The sequence below is a fragment of the Mustela putorius genome, unplaced genomic scaffold (assembly GCF_011764305.1).
Source record: "Mustela putorius furo isolate JIRA1106 unplaced genomic scaffold, ASM1176430v1.1 tig00000198_pilon_pilon_pilon, whole genome shotgun sequence".
Classification (NCBI taxonomy): domain Eukaryota; kingdom Metazoa; phylum Chordata; class Mammalia; order Carnivora; family Mustelidae; genus Mustela; species Mustela putorius.
Genome location: NW_025421311.1, coordinates 424,313 through 441,567, shown reverse-complemented (window position 1 = coordinate 441,567; position 17,255 = coordinate 424,313). Strand labels below are relative to the sequence as shown.

The 17,255-nt window shown below is 41.1% G+C and overlaps 1 protein-coding gene and 1 pseudogene across 9 annotated transcripts in view; one reads left to right on the top strand and one right to left on the bottom strand.

The window, feature by feature from the left end:
* The window catches only part of CEP126 (centrosomal protein 126), a 103,535-nt gene extending 86,500 nt beyond the window's left edge, over positions 1–17,035 (bottom strand). For 8 of the 9 annotated variants that reach the window (XR_006605932.1, XR_006605931.1, XR_006605930.1 and 5 more), the window contains exons 1-2: positions 16,645–17,035; positions 12,341–12,460 (exon numbers count right to left, since the gene is read on the bottom strand). Coding sequence is in view for 3 of the 9 variants with exons in the window: in XM_013062438.2 (XP_012917892.1) it covers positions 12,341–12,460; positions 16,645–16,772 (248 nt within the window). In the remaining 6 variants the exon portion in view is untranslated. The remainder of the gene's footprint in view (positions 1–12,340; positions 12,461–16,644) is intronic. The other variant, XM_004764465.3, reaches the window with a different exon arrangement.
* LOC123391330 lies at positions 1,802–9,838 on the top strand (annotated as a pseudogene).
* Positions 17,036–17,255: the final 220 nt, after the last annotated feature.

Here is a 17,255-nt window from a genome sequence, read left to right as displayed (position 1 = left end):
CCACTATCTTGAACTAAATAAAGCTTAACAGCTCAAGGGAAAAACAGCAAGAAAACGAAGAATATTTGATGTTTGTAATAATCATCCTAGGGTATAAAGGAAAACTCAAACAATATTTATTATAATCTGTATAAAAGATCACAGAAATGTGCACTGTAATTTAGAAAGACTTGTATGAAAATATAAAAATATAACCTGTAAGTATTCCCTTTCTGACAATGCTTTCCATGTACCGCCCATACCTGACCTTGGACTCCTACAGACCCTACCCACTCAGTCACAACCCTGCTTCTGCACTCATGTTCTCCCCAGGTCAGTAAAGCAACTTTCTAACTTGTTCTCTCTGCCACCAGTTGCTTTCATTTCACCCTCCAACCCTTTGCTGTGATGAGCTAAAATATAAATCTGATTATGACACTCTCTGATTTTCCTCCTTCAACAGCATCTCCCAAGTACTAAGGATAGGGTTTAATTTCTTTAGCTTGGCAAAGGAGTTATGTTATAAAATGTTTCCGACCAACTCTATAATTTCATCTCCTGATAGTTTTTCACATTTTCCTGTGTAAATGACATAAAATTTTTGTCTTGTATTTCACAACATTAAACTTTTTCACATATTGTCCCCTTTGTGTTAAACATGCTTACCCCTCAGGACCCTGGATAACTCCTGGTCATCCAATAAGACTTTATTCTTCCCGGAGTTGCTCTCTTGTCCGCAGCGTGTGAGTGTGCTCCCACAGAAATACAGAGGAGACTGTCATAGTATTTAATACACAGCATTGCCATCCTTTATTACTTCACTAGTAGCAATTTCAGGGCAAGAATCATGCATTTTATTTTTTATTCTTTAGTATATGAAATCTTTGTCTCCCAGCAAATATGAGTTTGAGTTTGGTGAGGAAATGGCTATCCCCTAGAACACTGTTAAATGGTCAAAGATTACTTGTAAATATCCTAAATTCCTTTCATTTTCTATTAATATATTATACATAATACACCCAGGGAATTTACACATACTGACAACTGACCTAATTTGAATCATTGTATATTTTTTAGCTTACGATATATATTCAAGTGATAAATGTGATAAGTATGACTTATTGCTTAAAGTATAATTCCTTCTTATTTATTCTAAGGGTACATATTTCCTGCTTCATGGGAAACTTCAAACTCTATCATTTTCACAAGTAGATAATGCAGATACCCCATTATTTCATGATCAACAGGTATTCATTCCATGATTCTTTAGGTAATTTCCTTCTGCCTTTAGGGTATTTAAGGAATCTTTTTATCATAGATTTTAGTGAGTCTTCCCAAGTCCTTGCCCCTCACTTATTACCTGGTAGTCTTTCTTCTCTTTACTTGGGGAATTTTCTGCGTTCTGTCCTTTTCTCTCTCATTCTGCTGGTTAGTTACACAGAAATTTTTTCTGGTCATCATCAACTTTTAAGTCTATATGCTTACTTTAGTATTTGAAAACTATCTGAAGGTTGAGTTGGGTTCAAGATAAAAGCCCAGCAAGATCCTGAACCACCTTCTCCCATGGACACAAATTTACAACTACATAGGGAATAACTCCCTCTGAAAGGGACCTGAAAATGCAATGAATGGAGCCTCCACAACAAAAGATAAAAGGAAAACATCAGAGGCAGAAACACAAATTTGCTAGGGGGAAAACGACACCCCAGTTGCTGTGAGTCATAATCAGAAGGGATATAAAAGGTATGGCATGTTTCCCTGAGGAGTACAAGCTTCCAGCTTCGTACCAGGTGCCTCAAACCTTAAATCCTGCACAGTAGAGATGAGCCCCAAAACACCGGTCTTTGGAAAATGGGATTATGTTCAGGAAAACTATAAAACTGTCGGGAAGAGAAAACTCACTCTAAAAGGCTTTTGCAAAGACTCAAACACCAATCTGAACTGCGCACAGACAACAGGTAAGAGTGACCCATTTATGAACCTTTACATGTCTGCCAGAGGGTTGGGAAATAGAGGGACCCTCCCCAGGGACAGAGACAATGGCAGAAGGCCATTTTTGATCTCAGTTGACCTTACTAACTCCAGCACCAGGGAGCAGCCTTTTGGAATTCTCCCCCTACCCTGCTGCTAGCCACAGTGGGTGTGTCCCCAAGAGTCATGCCCACAGTGTGTGCATGGTCAGGAATGTGTCCAGCTGGGGTCAGAGGCTATCCCAGCCTGCTGAAACTTGGCAACAGTCTCAGATGCTTCCTGCAGCCAGACTGAGCTTCTGCCCTGCCCACGAGTGTGCACAGCAATGGTCTCACCACAGTAAGAGTGCACACAGGCCACACAGAAGATAGTTCCTGAGTGTCTTGCACTGGTGACCAGGGAGACTGTGCTTCTTGGCCTCACAGGACATCTCTTACACGAGGCCACCCCTTCACGACTGGGAGAGGTTGCTGCCTTATATAAATATATAGAAACAAACATAAAGCATTAGGAAAAATGAGGAGAAAGATGAATGTGTTCCAAAAGAAAGAACAAGATCATAGCTTAGAAAAAGTTAAATGAAATGGTAGTAAGAAATCTACCTGAGAAAGAGTTCAAAGTAATGGTTATAAAGATGTTCACCACACTTGGGAGAAGAATGGATAAACATCATGTAGCAAACAGAAGTTGTAACTGAACTGAAAACTATGCCAGAAGGGCTCAACAGCAGCCTGAATGAAGCTGAACAAATCAATGAGCCAGAAGACAGAGCAGTGGAATCCACACAGACTGAGCGGTAAAAGTAAACAGGGATTAAGAACGGTGAAGACAGGGGTGCCTGGGTGGCTCAGATGGTTAAGAGTCTGCCTTCAGCTCAGGTCATGATTTCCAGGTCCTGGGATCAAGCCCCATGTGGGGCTCCCAGCTCTGCAGGGAGTCTGCTTCTCCCTCTCACTCGGCCTCTCCTCCTGCTTGTGCTCCTTCTGTCTGTCTCTGTATCTCTCACCAATGAATAAATAAAATCATTTAAAAATAATAATAACAGTGAAGACACTGTAAGGGACCTTTGGGACAAGAGCAGGCAGAACAACATTCATATTATAGAGAGCCTGGAAGATGACAACATATAGAAAGAGCCAGAAAAAATATCTGAGAAATAATGGCTGGAACCTTCCTCAACCTGGGGAAGGAATCAGACACCCACACCCAGGAAGCCCAGAGAGTTCCAAATAAGATGAACACAAAGAAATCCATATAAGACACATTATAATTAAAATGGTATAAGTTAAATATAAAGAGAGAATCCTAAAAACAGCAAGGAAAAACAATTTGTTATATATAAGGGAAACCCCACAAACTCTCAGGAGATCTTCCAGCAGAAACGTGACAGGCCAGAAGAGAGTGGCATGACATAAACTGAAGGTGCTAAACAAACAAACAAACAAACAAAACAACACCTTTCAACTGCGTATTCTCTACAGAGCGAAGTTATCACTCAGACTTGAAGGACAGATTTAGAGTAAAAGGGGTTCATCACCACTAAACCAGCCCTATAAGAAATGTTAGAGATATTTCTTTAAGCTGAAAAGAAATGGCACTAATTAATAAGGAAACACAGAAAAGTAAAAACCTCACTGGAAAAGGTAAAAATATAACAATGGTAGTAGATCAATCACTTATAAAGTCAGCATGAAGGTTAAAAGACAAAAGTAGTAAAATTAATTAAAAGTACAATAATTAGTTAAGGGAAACATGAACTAAAAAGACATAATAAAGTAGGTCATCGAAAATATAAAACGTAGGGGGGGTTATAAAAAGATAAAGCTTTGGAATGTGTTTAAAATTTAGTTGCTATCAACTAAAAAAAGATGCTATTTACATAGGATATTTTATACGCATCTCACAGTAATCACAAGGAAACAACTTATAGTAAATACCAAAAAAAAAAAAAAGAAAAAAGAAAAAAGGAATCTAAACATAACACTACAGAAAACCACACCACAAAAGACAAGAAAAGAGAAGAAAGGAACAAAGAGAAACAACAGAAATAGCCATAAAATAATTAACAAAATTGCAATAAGTGCACATTTATCAATAATTATTTTAAATGTAAATGGCCTAAATTCACCAATCAAAAGAGTAACTGAATAGATTAAAAAAACCAAGGCTTTTCTGTATGCTGCCTATGAGAGACTAGCTTGAGAAATAAGCACACATGGACCTGAAAAGTAAAGGAATGGAAAAAGATATTTCATGTAAATGAAAATGAAAAGAAAGCTGGAGTAGTTATACTCATTATCAGACAAAATACACTTTAAAATTAAGACCGTAACTTGAGGCAAAGAGGGCACTGTATAATGATAAAGGGGTTAATCCAGCAAAAAATATAACATTTTAAATATATATGTACTTAGGATAGAAGTACCAAAATATATAACGCGAACACTAACAGACTTAAAGAGAGAAATTGAAAACAATACCCTAATAGTAGGAAACTTCAATACCCACATTTCATTAATGGATAGATCATTCAGACAAAATAATCAATAAGGGAACATCAGCCTTCGAAAAAACATTAGATGAGATGGACTTAATAAATACAGAACACTCCATCCAAAAGCAGCAAAATACAGATTATTTTCAAGTGTACATAAAACATTCTCTAGGATAGATCACACGTTGGACTACAAAACAATCTCAATAAATTCAAGAAGATTAAAAACATACATATCAAACATCTTTTCCAAACATAATTGTATAAAACTATAAGTTAGTTATGAGAAGACAAATAGGAAACTACAGATATGTGGAGATTAAAGAGCATGTTACTGAGCAACTACTGGGTAATAGAAGAAATGAAAGAAGAAATTAGGAAAAAATTAAAAAAAAAAAAACCTAGGGAGAAATAAAAACAAATATAACATGCCAAAATCTATATACAGCAAAAGCTATTCTAAGAGGGAAGTTCATAGCAAGACAGATCTTCCTCAAAATACAAAAAAAAAAAAGTCAAACAATCTAACTTTATATCTAAAGGAACGAGAAAAAGAACAACAAAGTCCCAAACTAGTAGAAGGAGGAAAATAGGTTCAGAGTGGAAAGAAATGCATAGAGATTAAAAAGATAGTAGAAAAGGGGCGCCTGGGTGGCTCAGTGGGTTAAGCCGCTGCCTTCGGCTCAGGTCATGGTCTCAGGGTCCTGGGATTGAGTCCCGCATGGGGCTCTCTGCTCAGCGGGGGGCCTGCTTCCCTTCCTCTCTCTCTGTGATCTCTTCCCTTCCTCTCTCCTACTGTGATCTCTCTCTGTCAAATAAATAAATAAAATCTTTAAAAAAAAAAAAAGTAGTAGAAAAGATCAATGAAACTATTAACAGCTGGTTCTTTGAAAAGATACAATTAGCAAACTCTTAGCTAGACTAACCAAGAACAGAAGAGAGAGAGAGAACCCAAATAAATACAATTAGAAATGAAAGAGGAGAAATTACAACTGACATTACAGATAGACAAAGGATCATACCAGATTATTAGGAGCAATTATACTTCAATAAACTGGAAAATCTGGAAGAAACCGATAATTTCCTATGAACATACAATCTTCCAAGACTGAATCATAATGAGATAAAAAATTAGAACTGACAAATTATTAGTAAGGAGAATGAATCAATAATCAAAAATCTCCCTCCAAAACAAAAGTCCAGGACCAAAAGACTTCACTGGCATACTCTACCAAATATTCAAAGAAGATTTATTATGTATACTTCTCAAACTCTTCCAAAAAAATTGAAGAGGAATGAAAGCCCAAATAATTCTACAAGGCCAGCATTGCCCTGATACGAGAACCAGACAAAGACATCACAAAAAAGGAAAACTACAGGCCAATATCCTTGATGAACATAGATGGAAGAATCATCAACATATTTTAGAAAACCAAATCCAACAATACATTAAAAGGAGTATACACCAGGATCAAACGGGATGTATTCCTGGGATGTAAGGATGGTTCAACATCCACAATCAGTTAAACAGAGTCATTACATTAACAAAATGAAAGATAAAAATTATATGATCATCTCAATAGATGCAGAAAAAGCATTTGACAAAATTTAACATTTATGATAAAAACTCAAAGTGGGTAGAGAGGGAAAGTACCTAAACATAATAAAAGCCACACACAATAATCCCACCGCTAATATCATAATGGTGATCCTCTAAGAACAGGAGCAAGATACAGATGCTTACTCTTGGCACTAGAATCCAACAGAGTACTGGAAGTCCCAGCCAAGGCAATTAGGCAAGGAAAAAACAAGGCATTTGAATCACAAAGATAGAAACGATATTGTCACTATTGTCAGATGGCATGATACTATATACAGAAAACCTTAAAGAATCTACCAAAAAAAAACTGTTAGAACAAATAAATTAATAAATTCAGTAAAGTTGCAGGTTAAAAAATCAATATACAGAAATCCACTGCCTTTCTATACATGAAGAATGATGCGTCAGAAAGATAAATCAAGAAAACAATCCCACTTACAACTGCATCTAAGATATCTGGCAATAAGTGCAACCAAGGGCATAAAGCCCTCTACAGTGAAAGCTATAAGACACTGGTGAAAGAAACTGAAGACACAAATAAATGTAAAGGTATTCTATGATCACAGATGAGAAGAATTAGAAGAATCCCATACTACACAGAGCATGGAGAATGTCCACACCACATCAAGCAACCTACAGATTCAAAGCAATCCCTATCAAAACACCAATGGCATACTTTGCAGGACCAGAATCATTCTAAAATTTGTATGGAATCACAAAATATGTCAAATAGTTAAAACAATATTGAGAAAGAACAGAGCTGGAGGTATCACAACCCCTGATATCGCACTATACTGCAAACCTATAGTAATCAAAACGGTATGTTACTGGTATAAAAAGAGACACATAGATAATGGAACTGGATTGAGAAACCAGAAATAAACCTACACAAATACAGATAATTAATGTATGACAAAGAAGCCAAGAACATACAACGGAGAAAGGACAGTCTCTTCAATTAATGGTGCTGAGGAAACGGAAGAAAGTGATGCAAAAGAATGTAATTAGACTACTGTCTTATACCATACACACAAATTAACTTAAAATGGATTAAATACTTGAATGTAAGACCTGAAGCCATAAAACTACTAGAAGAAAACACAGGCAGGAAGCTCCTTCATATCAGACACAGCTATTGGTTTTTTGAAAGCAAAGGGAACAACTACAACAAAAAGCAAAAATCGACAAATGGAAGCACATCAAACCAAATGTTTCCACACAGCAAAGGAAACTGTCAACAAAATGAAAAGGCAGCCTGCTGAATTGCACACCATATATCTGACTCTCAAACCGTATATCCAATAAGGGGTTAATGTCTAAAATATGTAAAGAATTCATGCAACTCAAGAACAAAAATATGAACAATTTGGTTAAAAATGGGCGGAGGATCTGAATAGAAATTTTTCCAAAGACATGCAGATGGTCGACAGGCATCTGAATAAGATGCTCGGCACCATTAATCATTAGAGCGATTCGAGTCAGAACCCCTGTAAGAAATCACCTCACGGTAAGAATGGCTGTTACCGAGGACAAATCACAGCCATTGGGGAGGATATGGAGAAAGGGAAATTCTTACCCACTACTGCTGAGATTGCAAATTGGTCCAAACACTATGGAAACTCACATGTAGATTCCGCAATAAATGAAGAATAGAACTACATTATGACCCAGCTATTCCATTTCTGGATATTTATCTGAATAACATTAAAACAATAATTTTAAAAATATATGCATTCTTATGTTCACTGCAGCAGTAATTAAAATAGTTAACATATTGAGTGCCTATCAGTAGATGAATGAATAAAAAAGATACATTTATACATTGGAATACTACTCAGCCATAAAATGTAATGAAGTCCTGTCACTGGTGACAACATGCATGAAACCTCAGAGTATTATGTTAAGTGAAATGAACCAAAAGGACAAAAACAAATGCCACATGATTTCACTCATATCTGAAATTGAAAAACACAAACTGAAGAAACAAAATTAAAACAAACTTAAAACTATCTGAAGCTCCTTTTGCACACTTCTTAAAATCTAGGGGCATCTGGGTGGCTCTGTCAGTTAAACACCTGACTTCGGCCCAGGTCATGATCCCAGGGTCCTAGGATGGAGCCCCACATCGGGCTCCCTGCTCCACTGGGAGTCTGCTTCTTCTTCTCCCTCTGCTGCTTCCCCTGCTTGTGCTCTCCTGTTCTGTCAATTAAATAAGTAAAATCTTAGGAAAAAAAAAATTGAAAAAACAAAATTATAATGAACTTTAAAAAAATTATCTGAGACTACTTTTGCATACTTCTTAAAATGTATTTCAATTTTTTTTCCTTATGAAAACACATTAAATCATGTTGCCATTTCTGAAGTTTAATAATAGAATAAACAATTTTTTTCCCAGATGTAATGCTTAATCAATGGTACTCAGCCAGTTATGGTCATTCAGTACATAAATGCCTGTTCAGTTAGTGAACAGGTCAGTACATAAATGCCTGGTCAGTTACTGACCAAAGACAGTTCCAAAATTGAAAATTAAAAAAATGTAGGAAATAGTTCATTTCTTTACGTGATGTCTAAGGATCATTTGGTCTAGACAACAGCATATTGGAGAACTCTGGGAGGACGTGATCCAGTGAACTAATGTAAAACAAAACAAAAGGGACGCTGTGGAGGCAAGAGCAAGAAAGGGAAGTCCCAGAATGCCAGTTATGCATTAGGCCTAAAGATGACCAGTACAGTTCCGGGCAGTGTCTACTGAAGGTAGGGGTGAAGGTAGAGGTCTTGGGAGTAAAACAAAGGGGACTCCCTTCTATAGATACTGAATAAGAAAATAGAAAACTTGAGAATGTAATAAAAACATATAAGAAAAATACTGGCAAATAGGAAGGCCAAGCAGTAGCAAATAACCAGAAAATTACAATGTGTGTAATTTTAAGCAATTGATGGCAATAAATAGAGAAGTTGATGTTGTGAACATTTTCCTTAGAAAACTACAGGGGAGGAGCGGCGACGGCTGCGGCAGCGGCAGCAGCAGCGGGGGCGGCAGGCGGTCGGGGCTCCGGGCCGGGGCGGCGGCGCCATCTTGTGCCCGGGGCCCGTGGGGAGGCCGGAGCCCGAGCCCGAAGAGGAGGAGGAGCCGGGACTGGTCGAGGGTGACCCGGGGGACGGCGCCATTGAGGACCCGGAGCTGGAAGCGATCAAAGCTCGAGTCAGGGAGATGGAGGAAGAAGCTGAGAAGCTAAAGGAGCTACAGAACGAGGTAGAGAAACAGATGAATATAAGTCCACCTCCAGGCAATGCTGGCCCAGTGATCATGTCCATTGAAGAGAAGATGGAGGCTGATGCCCGTTCCATCTATGTTGGCAATGTGGACTATGGTGCAACAGCAGAAGAGCTGGAAGCACACTTTCATGGCTGTGGTTCAGTCAACCGTGTTACCATACTCTGACAAATTTAGTGGCCATCCTAAAGGGTTTGCATATATAGAGTTCTCAGACAAAGAGTCAGTGAGGACTTCTTTGGCCTTAGATGAGTCCCTATTTAGAGGAAGACAGATCAAGGTGATCCCAAAATGAACCAACAGACCAGGCATCAGCACAACAGACCGGGGTTTCCCACGAGCCCGATACCATGCCCGGACCACCAACTACAACAGTTCCCGCTCTCGATTCTACAGTGGTTTTAACAGCAGGCCCCGGGGTCGCGTCTACAGGGGCCGGGCTAGAGCGACATCATGGTATTCCCCTTACTAAAAAAAGTGTGTATTAGGAGGAGAGAGAGGAAAAAAAGAGGAAAGAAGGGGAAAAAAAAAAAAAATTAAAACAAAAAAAAGAAAAGAAAAACAGAAGATGACCTTGATGGAAAAAAAAATATATTAAAAAAAAAAAAAGATATACTGTGGAAGGGGGGAGAATCCCATAACTAACTGCTGAGGAGGGACCTGCTTTGGGGAGTAGGGGAAGGCCCAGCGAGTGGGGCAGGGGGCTGCTCATTCACTCTGGGGATTCGCCATGGACACGTCTCAACTGCGCAAGCTGCTCCCCTTGTTTCCCTGTCCCACTTCACCCCCTTGGGGGCTGCTCAAGGGTAGGTGGGCATGGGTGGTAGGAGGGGTTTTTTTACCCAGGGCTCTGGAAGGACACCAAACTGTTCTGCTTGTTACCTTCCCTCCATCTTCTCCCTAACTTTCACAGTCCCCTCCACCTGCTCTTGTCCTGCCAGGTCTGCCACCCACCCCACCCCTCTTTTCCGGCTCCCTGCCCCTCCAGATTGCCTGGTGATCTCTTTTGTTTCCTTTTGTGTTTCTTTTTCTGTTTTGAGTGTCTTTCTGTAGCTGGAAGATCTCCGTTCTGCCCCCAGCGGCTCCAGTGTAAATTCCCCTACCCCTTGGGGAAATGCACTACCTTGTTTTGGGGGGTTTTGGGGCATTTGTTTTTCAGTTTTTTGTTTTGTTTTGTTTTGTTTTCCTTTGCCTTTTTTTCCCTTTTATTTGGAGGGAATGGGAGGAAGTGGGAACAGGGAGGTGGGAGGTGGATTTTGTTTATTTTTTTAGCTCATTTCCAGGGGGTGGGAGGTTTTTTTTTAATATGTGTCATGAATAAAGTTGTTTTTGAAAATAAAAATTTGTTTGGCAAAAAAAAAAAAAAAAAAGAAGAAAAGAAAACTACAGGGGACACAGCACTGTTAATGTCAAAACATAACTCACTAAGAGTGGAAGGAGAATGTTTCTGCTTGTGAGAAAAATGTTTTTTTTAAAGAAAAACAGTGTGACCATAATGTGAGTGGACAGCATAAGTTTAGATGATGTAAAACATAAATGGATAGATACTGGCAAGGTCAAAAAGGCCATGATGATAGACATATTCTGAAATTAGGAAGTGCGCAAATAATTTGGCCCCCTTTTAAAAAGGAAAATGATTAGCTTTAAAAAGAAATTTTAAAGTGTCTTTACACAGCACTGTAGGGTAACCGAAAAATAAAACATAAATTATATTGAAAAATGTTCTGCCTCTTAGAATTTTAAACCAAAATTTGTCTTCTTTCTACATTAGAATTTTGTTTTTTTAAAGAGAAAAGTGTTTGATGAGAGAAGACAGGAAGGTACTTTGTGTTATTTTACAAAGTAGCTTAATTATTAGAAAACACACAATTGACAAATAATTATTATTCAATAAATAAACTAAGGAAGAAGCACTATTGGTCAGTGTGATAAATATTTTCCACGTTTTCAACTATTCCTAATACTACCTTTTTGCTCTACATAATAATCCCTTGAAATGGATGCTATGAATTCTGATCATAACTGAGAAACCGAGGCTCAAAGAGATTAAATTGCTCTAACTCATGGAATGGGGACTTAAACCTAGATTTCTGACTCCAGAGCCCATGACTGATTCACATATGACTACGTGTCTTTACTGAACACCTGTCATGTGCCTTTTATGTGCCCCCAGAGATAAGGGGTAGGAAAAAACAGTAAGACACAAATACAAGCTTCATTAAGTAACTTCAACTATACCAGACGATGAAAGAGTTAACCTAAAGAGAAATACAATGCCAGAAAAAAGTTGCAGGTAAACAATTCTGTATTCCCCAAATGGGATTTGCAACATATGCCCAATGATGCAGTTTATACACTCTAGGGATGTGCTATTGATGTACTGACGAAATACAGACAAGGTAGCGAAAACATTATTAACAATTTGTCTAAAAAACAAAATCTAATTATTCAAAGAAATCTGGAAAAATGGTGAGCAGTGACTGGATGGTTCATACTTCTACTTTATTAGGCTTTCAGCTTAGAAAGCTTTCTTTTTTTTTTTTATGGTAGTCACGATATTCTTTGCAACCTATTCCACCATTATTTACATTTTCCCCCATTTTCTGATGGGATGAATGAGCATAGCTATCTAGAAAAATTATATAGAAGTGCATAGTAAATTAAAATCAAATTACATTCCATTAGAGACTAAACACTAATTAGTCATCTTTTAATTTACCGTGAAAGGATACAGAAAACAAGGAAGACAGCACATTTTTCAGCCATGCTATGGCAGTGCAACAAGAAGTGCTGTGACAAGAAAGGCTGCTATGGCCCCCACAGTGGAATGAGCACACCACCACCTTCGAGCTTTAGGCAGAGACACAGTAAGAAAATTCATGAGGGCACACAAATCTCGATCAGCGTTTTACAGATAAAGCAATGTCATGACTTAGGTTCATAAAATGCTACAAAGTAGAGAAACTATTAACTTAAAATGACTCTGAATTTCTACACTTCTGAAGAAAATACAATTACTTACTTTTTTCTCCGGTTTGATTCCACAAAATATTTACGTGCTCGAATTCGACATATTTTTTGTTGCTGCAGTAATATCTGACGCTCCTCTTCTAGATTTTTCTCCAGATGCATTTTCATATCTCTAATGATAGCACAAAGTTAAGGACAACAGCTTTCCCTCCAGGGATGAGTGTCAGTGCTGCCTGATAAATACAATTACAGCCTCGCACTAAGGATGCGATGATTTTTTGTGCAACAACTAATCGATGTACACAGTAGTGTTAGTATGTGACCAGCAAATGTTCTGTGTAAAAAAAAAAAAGCTGATTTGGTATTAGAACCAAACATATATCTCACTTTGGACATCATGAGCTCCGATAAGGAGACTGCATACATATCTTCTCATTCATTATGAACCTCCACGAAACCTGCTAAATGCAAATCTGATTGCATTTCTCATTCTTTGTTGTTTTCTTAAAGCTCTCTGTCACAGTCACGATAAATTCCAAATCTCCTGATCTAGTACAGAAAGCATTATAATCTGGTCTGTATTTTCAACTTCAATTCTCAGCACTTCCCCACACGTGAAGATACCAATAGAACCAGCCACAGCACATCATGCCATCGTCTCCCAGCACAAGCTTGGCCAACTCCACTCCTGGTTCAGGGCCACCTGGAGCAGTTCCCTCCCCTTTTCTAGGAGAAAACCCTCACTGGATGACCCGATACTGTCATGAGTACATCCTGTGAGTACATGTCTCCTCCATATTTCTGTAATTCCAATGCCTGGCACGGTGCTTAAAATAGAATAATGGCTTAATAAAATGTCACTGAGCAATTTCCTTGCAGAAAATTTGCAATAGATACAAGGGACAAAAGATATATGCATTTTTTTTTATAGTTTTGGTGCCTTATAGACAAAAATAGGTTTCTAAAAGGGTTATACAAACTTAGGTCATTAAAAATGCATATATGTTTCAAAACCTCATGAGTATAGGACAGTATTTTTTCCCTAGAAAGACCATGTAGAAAACCATGTTTCATTATACATGTATTAGCACAATAGACTACTTTCCATGTATGATTACTAATTTTTATTTTTCTCTTTGGTGAGTTGTTAGCTCACAGTCATTGGCCATTCATCTATTGAGAACTTGATTTTTTAAAAAAAGAATTTAAATAAATTCAATAGAGATAGTGTAGATATTAATTTATAATATTATAATATTATAGTTATAGTATAATATTAATGTTATAGTATTAAATATTTTCCCCAGATCATTATATTTATACAATTTCTCCTTCCACTAAATTTTAAACTAATGAGTCACCACTGAAACATTTTTCCCTTAAAATTTCTCTCCTTTCAAAAGGTAAACTTACTATACCTTCGAACACATGAAAAATATGAAATTCTACTTTCTGATAGTATTCTTTTACAATTTCATATTTACATTTTATTAGCTTAATTTTGGAATGTGTACCGACTGTGACTCAAAGTAGAGATAGTGAATTTAGACTACTCTTTTTTCTGAATACAGAGACAGGAGATACTAAAATAAAGTTAAAAGGGTTCTTATGATCAAATGGTTTGACTGTTAGTTTGGTTCATTTTAAGGATAGCCAAGACCTGAGCGTGTTTTTAGGCTGGAGGGAGAGAATGCCATTATAAGTTCAAAGTAAATTATAAGGTGGGACAATTTATAATCTGGGGGTACAGAGGAAGGGGGAAAAAGGCTGTATTAATAAGACACAGGGGAATAGACTCATCTTCTATAGTAAAAGTGATAGCCCATCAGTGAGCTTAGAAAAAAAGATGGGGTTAGGGGCAGAGGGTGGTGGTTGGTAGTATGTGGATTTGTGTTGTTTGGGAAGAGGGACCTGAGAGCCGTCCTGGTGTCCGTTGTCTCATGATGTAGTAGTAAGACAGTCTACTGAGAGCTGCGGGAAATATAAAGATCTGGCACGGGCATCAAGAGGCACAGCAGAGATCCCTATTCCTGTTCAGGGAAAGCTGGAAACCATGCATCTGAGTGAAGCCAGTCTGTAATGTTTCATGGTTTTTCTCTGACAGCATTTTTATTACTCGAGTGAAGGAGCAGAGAAGTAGGACTCTAGTTTTTGGGTGATTGAGGAAGAGGAACAGGGGTGCAAAGGACCAAGGATGTGGGTGGGAGAAAAGTGCAGGCCATCAAAAATGGGGAACAAATGAGGTAGAGAAGGGACAGGCAAGGTGTGCACTCCAATAAAAATGAAGGGGAGAAGAGGAGATATTTATGAGAAAAAAGAGGCCCAGTGTGAAGGGAACATGAGAGATCTTCCACATTTTGTTAAAAGAAAATTTATTCTATTTCTATCCTAGAGTGAAATGATGGAAATTTAGTTAATTTTAATTGGATGAACTTGATAGGGTTTTGTTCTTTCATAGTGTTTCCAGTCAGGGGATTCTGACTGGAGAAAAGAAAACATCTTCAACAGAAAGCTGGATGGTCTCTGAAAATTGGATTCATATTCAGAAATTACATGTAGAAATTTTGCCAAGGCACTTGCTTATTTCATGACTAAAGTTTTTTCATTTTTTTAGTTATTTGTCCAATAAATCTGAGCTCGTACTCTCTAACAGGCATCCAGTGGAAAACATCACAGACACTAAGAACATTCAAATACTTCCAAAAGGTACTTAAGTGTTTTTCCAATTAGTAATATATTTTTTTTAGTAATATGATATTGATTTAGTGCCATAGCCCTTACTATGTTCAAAAAGAATTCCTCTATCCCAATTTAAACTTCTATATATTTTATATATAAACCAGCAGGTAGATATGTAGGTACATATTTACATATATTATATATACAAACACGTATTAGCAGAACTTGTTGGATTTCATTAATGCCTCTTGGGCATCTATTGAAATAGTCGTTTACAACTTGCTTAATTTTAACCACAGATGTAGTATTTAGGTGTATTTTTAGTAATGCATTTCTTTACAAGAAACCATGATTACAATTCTGGACTTAATGTTTGCTTTTGTTCCTTTGAGATACTACTAATTCTATTCACAAATATTTTCTCTGGTGTTGAACCAGTGTTCTATATAAATTTAAAATGAAGTCTATGACCATTTCATTCCTGAAAATGATGGAAAGATACACTGCCAATGAGCCATTGACCCTGCTTCCCTCCTTTCCAATTCATACTAAATCAGGGTCGGTGTAGCAGGGATTCAGTGTGCGTGAAAATACAATGTCAGGGGAACAAGACCAAATCCAAATGCAAGGATTTCATCTACTTCAGAACACACGTCTGAGCGCACAGCTTTGGGGACCATCAGGGGCCGGCATGGATGGTGGTGGCTTGGTGACAGCAGTCATCATCGGCAGCAGCCGCAGGGCCAGGGGAAGCTCCGACCACACCCGCCGCCCTCACTGTCCCGGGGTCTGCACCCCAGAACCCCGCACAGCGCCGGCCGGAGCCCGCACGGCTGTCAGAGCCTCTGCTCCCCGGCAGGGAAAGCGCAGCCTCTCAGAACCTGGGGCCCGAGCGGGGCTGGGGGAAGGGGCTCGGTTAGGGGCACCGGCAGAGCCGAGACAGAAGTCACCGCATTCCGCCGCCGGAGTGAGCGCGGAGTCACCGCCGGCCACCGCCAGTCCCGGCCCGCAACAGCACCCACGCGACTTGTCACCGTCCTAGCGTCCTCAGAAGGGGGACACACGCTCCCGTGTAGCGCACACCGAACGCTCTCCTTCTGAGCTATCCGCGGCGCAGCCACCGCCGCTCCGAAGGGGCTGCAGCTCGCGGGGGGAAGGCGGCCCCGAGCAGCCGGACACCCACGCCGCGAACCCACCGGCTGTGCCAGCTTAACCTGCTAACTGGGACTCTCCAAGGACAAGGAGACGCTGCACCGTCTCCTTGAACGGGGTGTGAACCGGGGGTGCACGGTGAACCGGGGGCGCCATGCCGGTCGGTGCTCCGACGTTCCAGGACATCTAGCTGCGACGCCCGGCGCGGGGGAGGACACCGCAGTCCGGATGGAGGCACGGGGCTCACCGACCGGACGGCGGGGTGGGGTCGGGGGCGCGCACGGACCCGGCCGGGGTGGGTAGGGGGCACCGGGCTGGACGGACCCCGACGGCGGGATGGAGCGGAGGCCCGGCGCGCACCGACCGGACGGCGGCGGGGAGGGGGAGAGGGCGGACGGGCTGACGGACCCGGCCGGCGGAGGAACGGCGAACCCCCCCGCCCGTCCTGCCCCACGTCCCGGCTCCCGGGGGGCGAGGCTCCGCCGCCCAGGCCACCACCCCGGCCACCACCCCCGGGAAGGATACAGGTCGGCGGCAGGCCGGCAGCGCCCGCGGCCCAAGCGGGGGCTGAGGGCGGCTCCGTCGCGGGCGTCCGACGACGCGGGGCCCCGTCCAGAGCCCACGCTCCGGGCTCCAGGCCTCCAGGCCAGCATCCTTCACCTCAGCGCCGCCTCCCTCATGGCAGCCCCGGCGTCCTTCGCTCCCCCGCTCCACTCCGTCCCTCAGGCCTCGCGTCACGGGTGCGGAGGGGTTGGCCGCGCCCGTCCCGGCTCCCGTGCAGCTGCGGTGGTGGCTGTGGCGGATGCGATGGCTGCAGCGACGACCTTGCCCGGCACGCGCGGAGAGGGCGGCAGCGACCCCGCAGACGCCGCCGCCATCTTGGCAACCAACGGACACCGCGTCCTTGGCGACGGAAACCCGGGCGCGGGGGCGGGCGCGGGGCGGGGACAAGCGCAGGGCGGCCAATAGGCGGCGTGGGCGGGGCCCGGCCTCGCGGGCACGAGTCTGTGCAGCAGCCCCGAGCGGCGTGGCGTGCGGGTCCCCGGCTCTGTCCTCACTCCCTGGGCCCGAGGGTGTTGTCGTGCGGGTGTCGAGCGGCGAGAGGGTTGCCGCGGGGGTCGTTCAGGGTAGGAGGG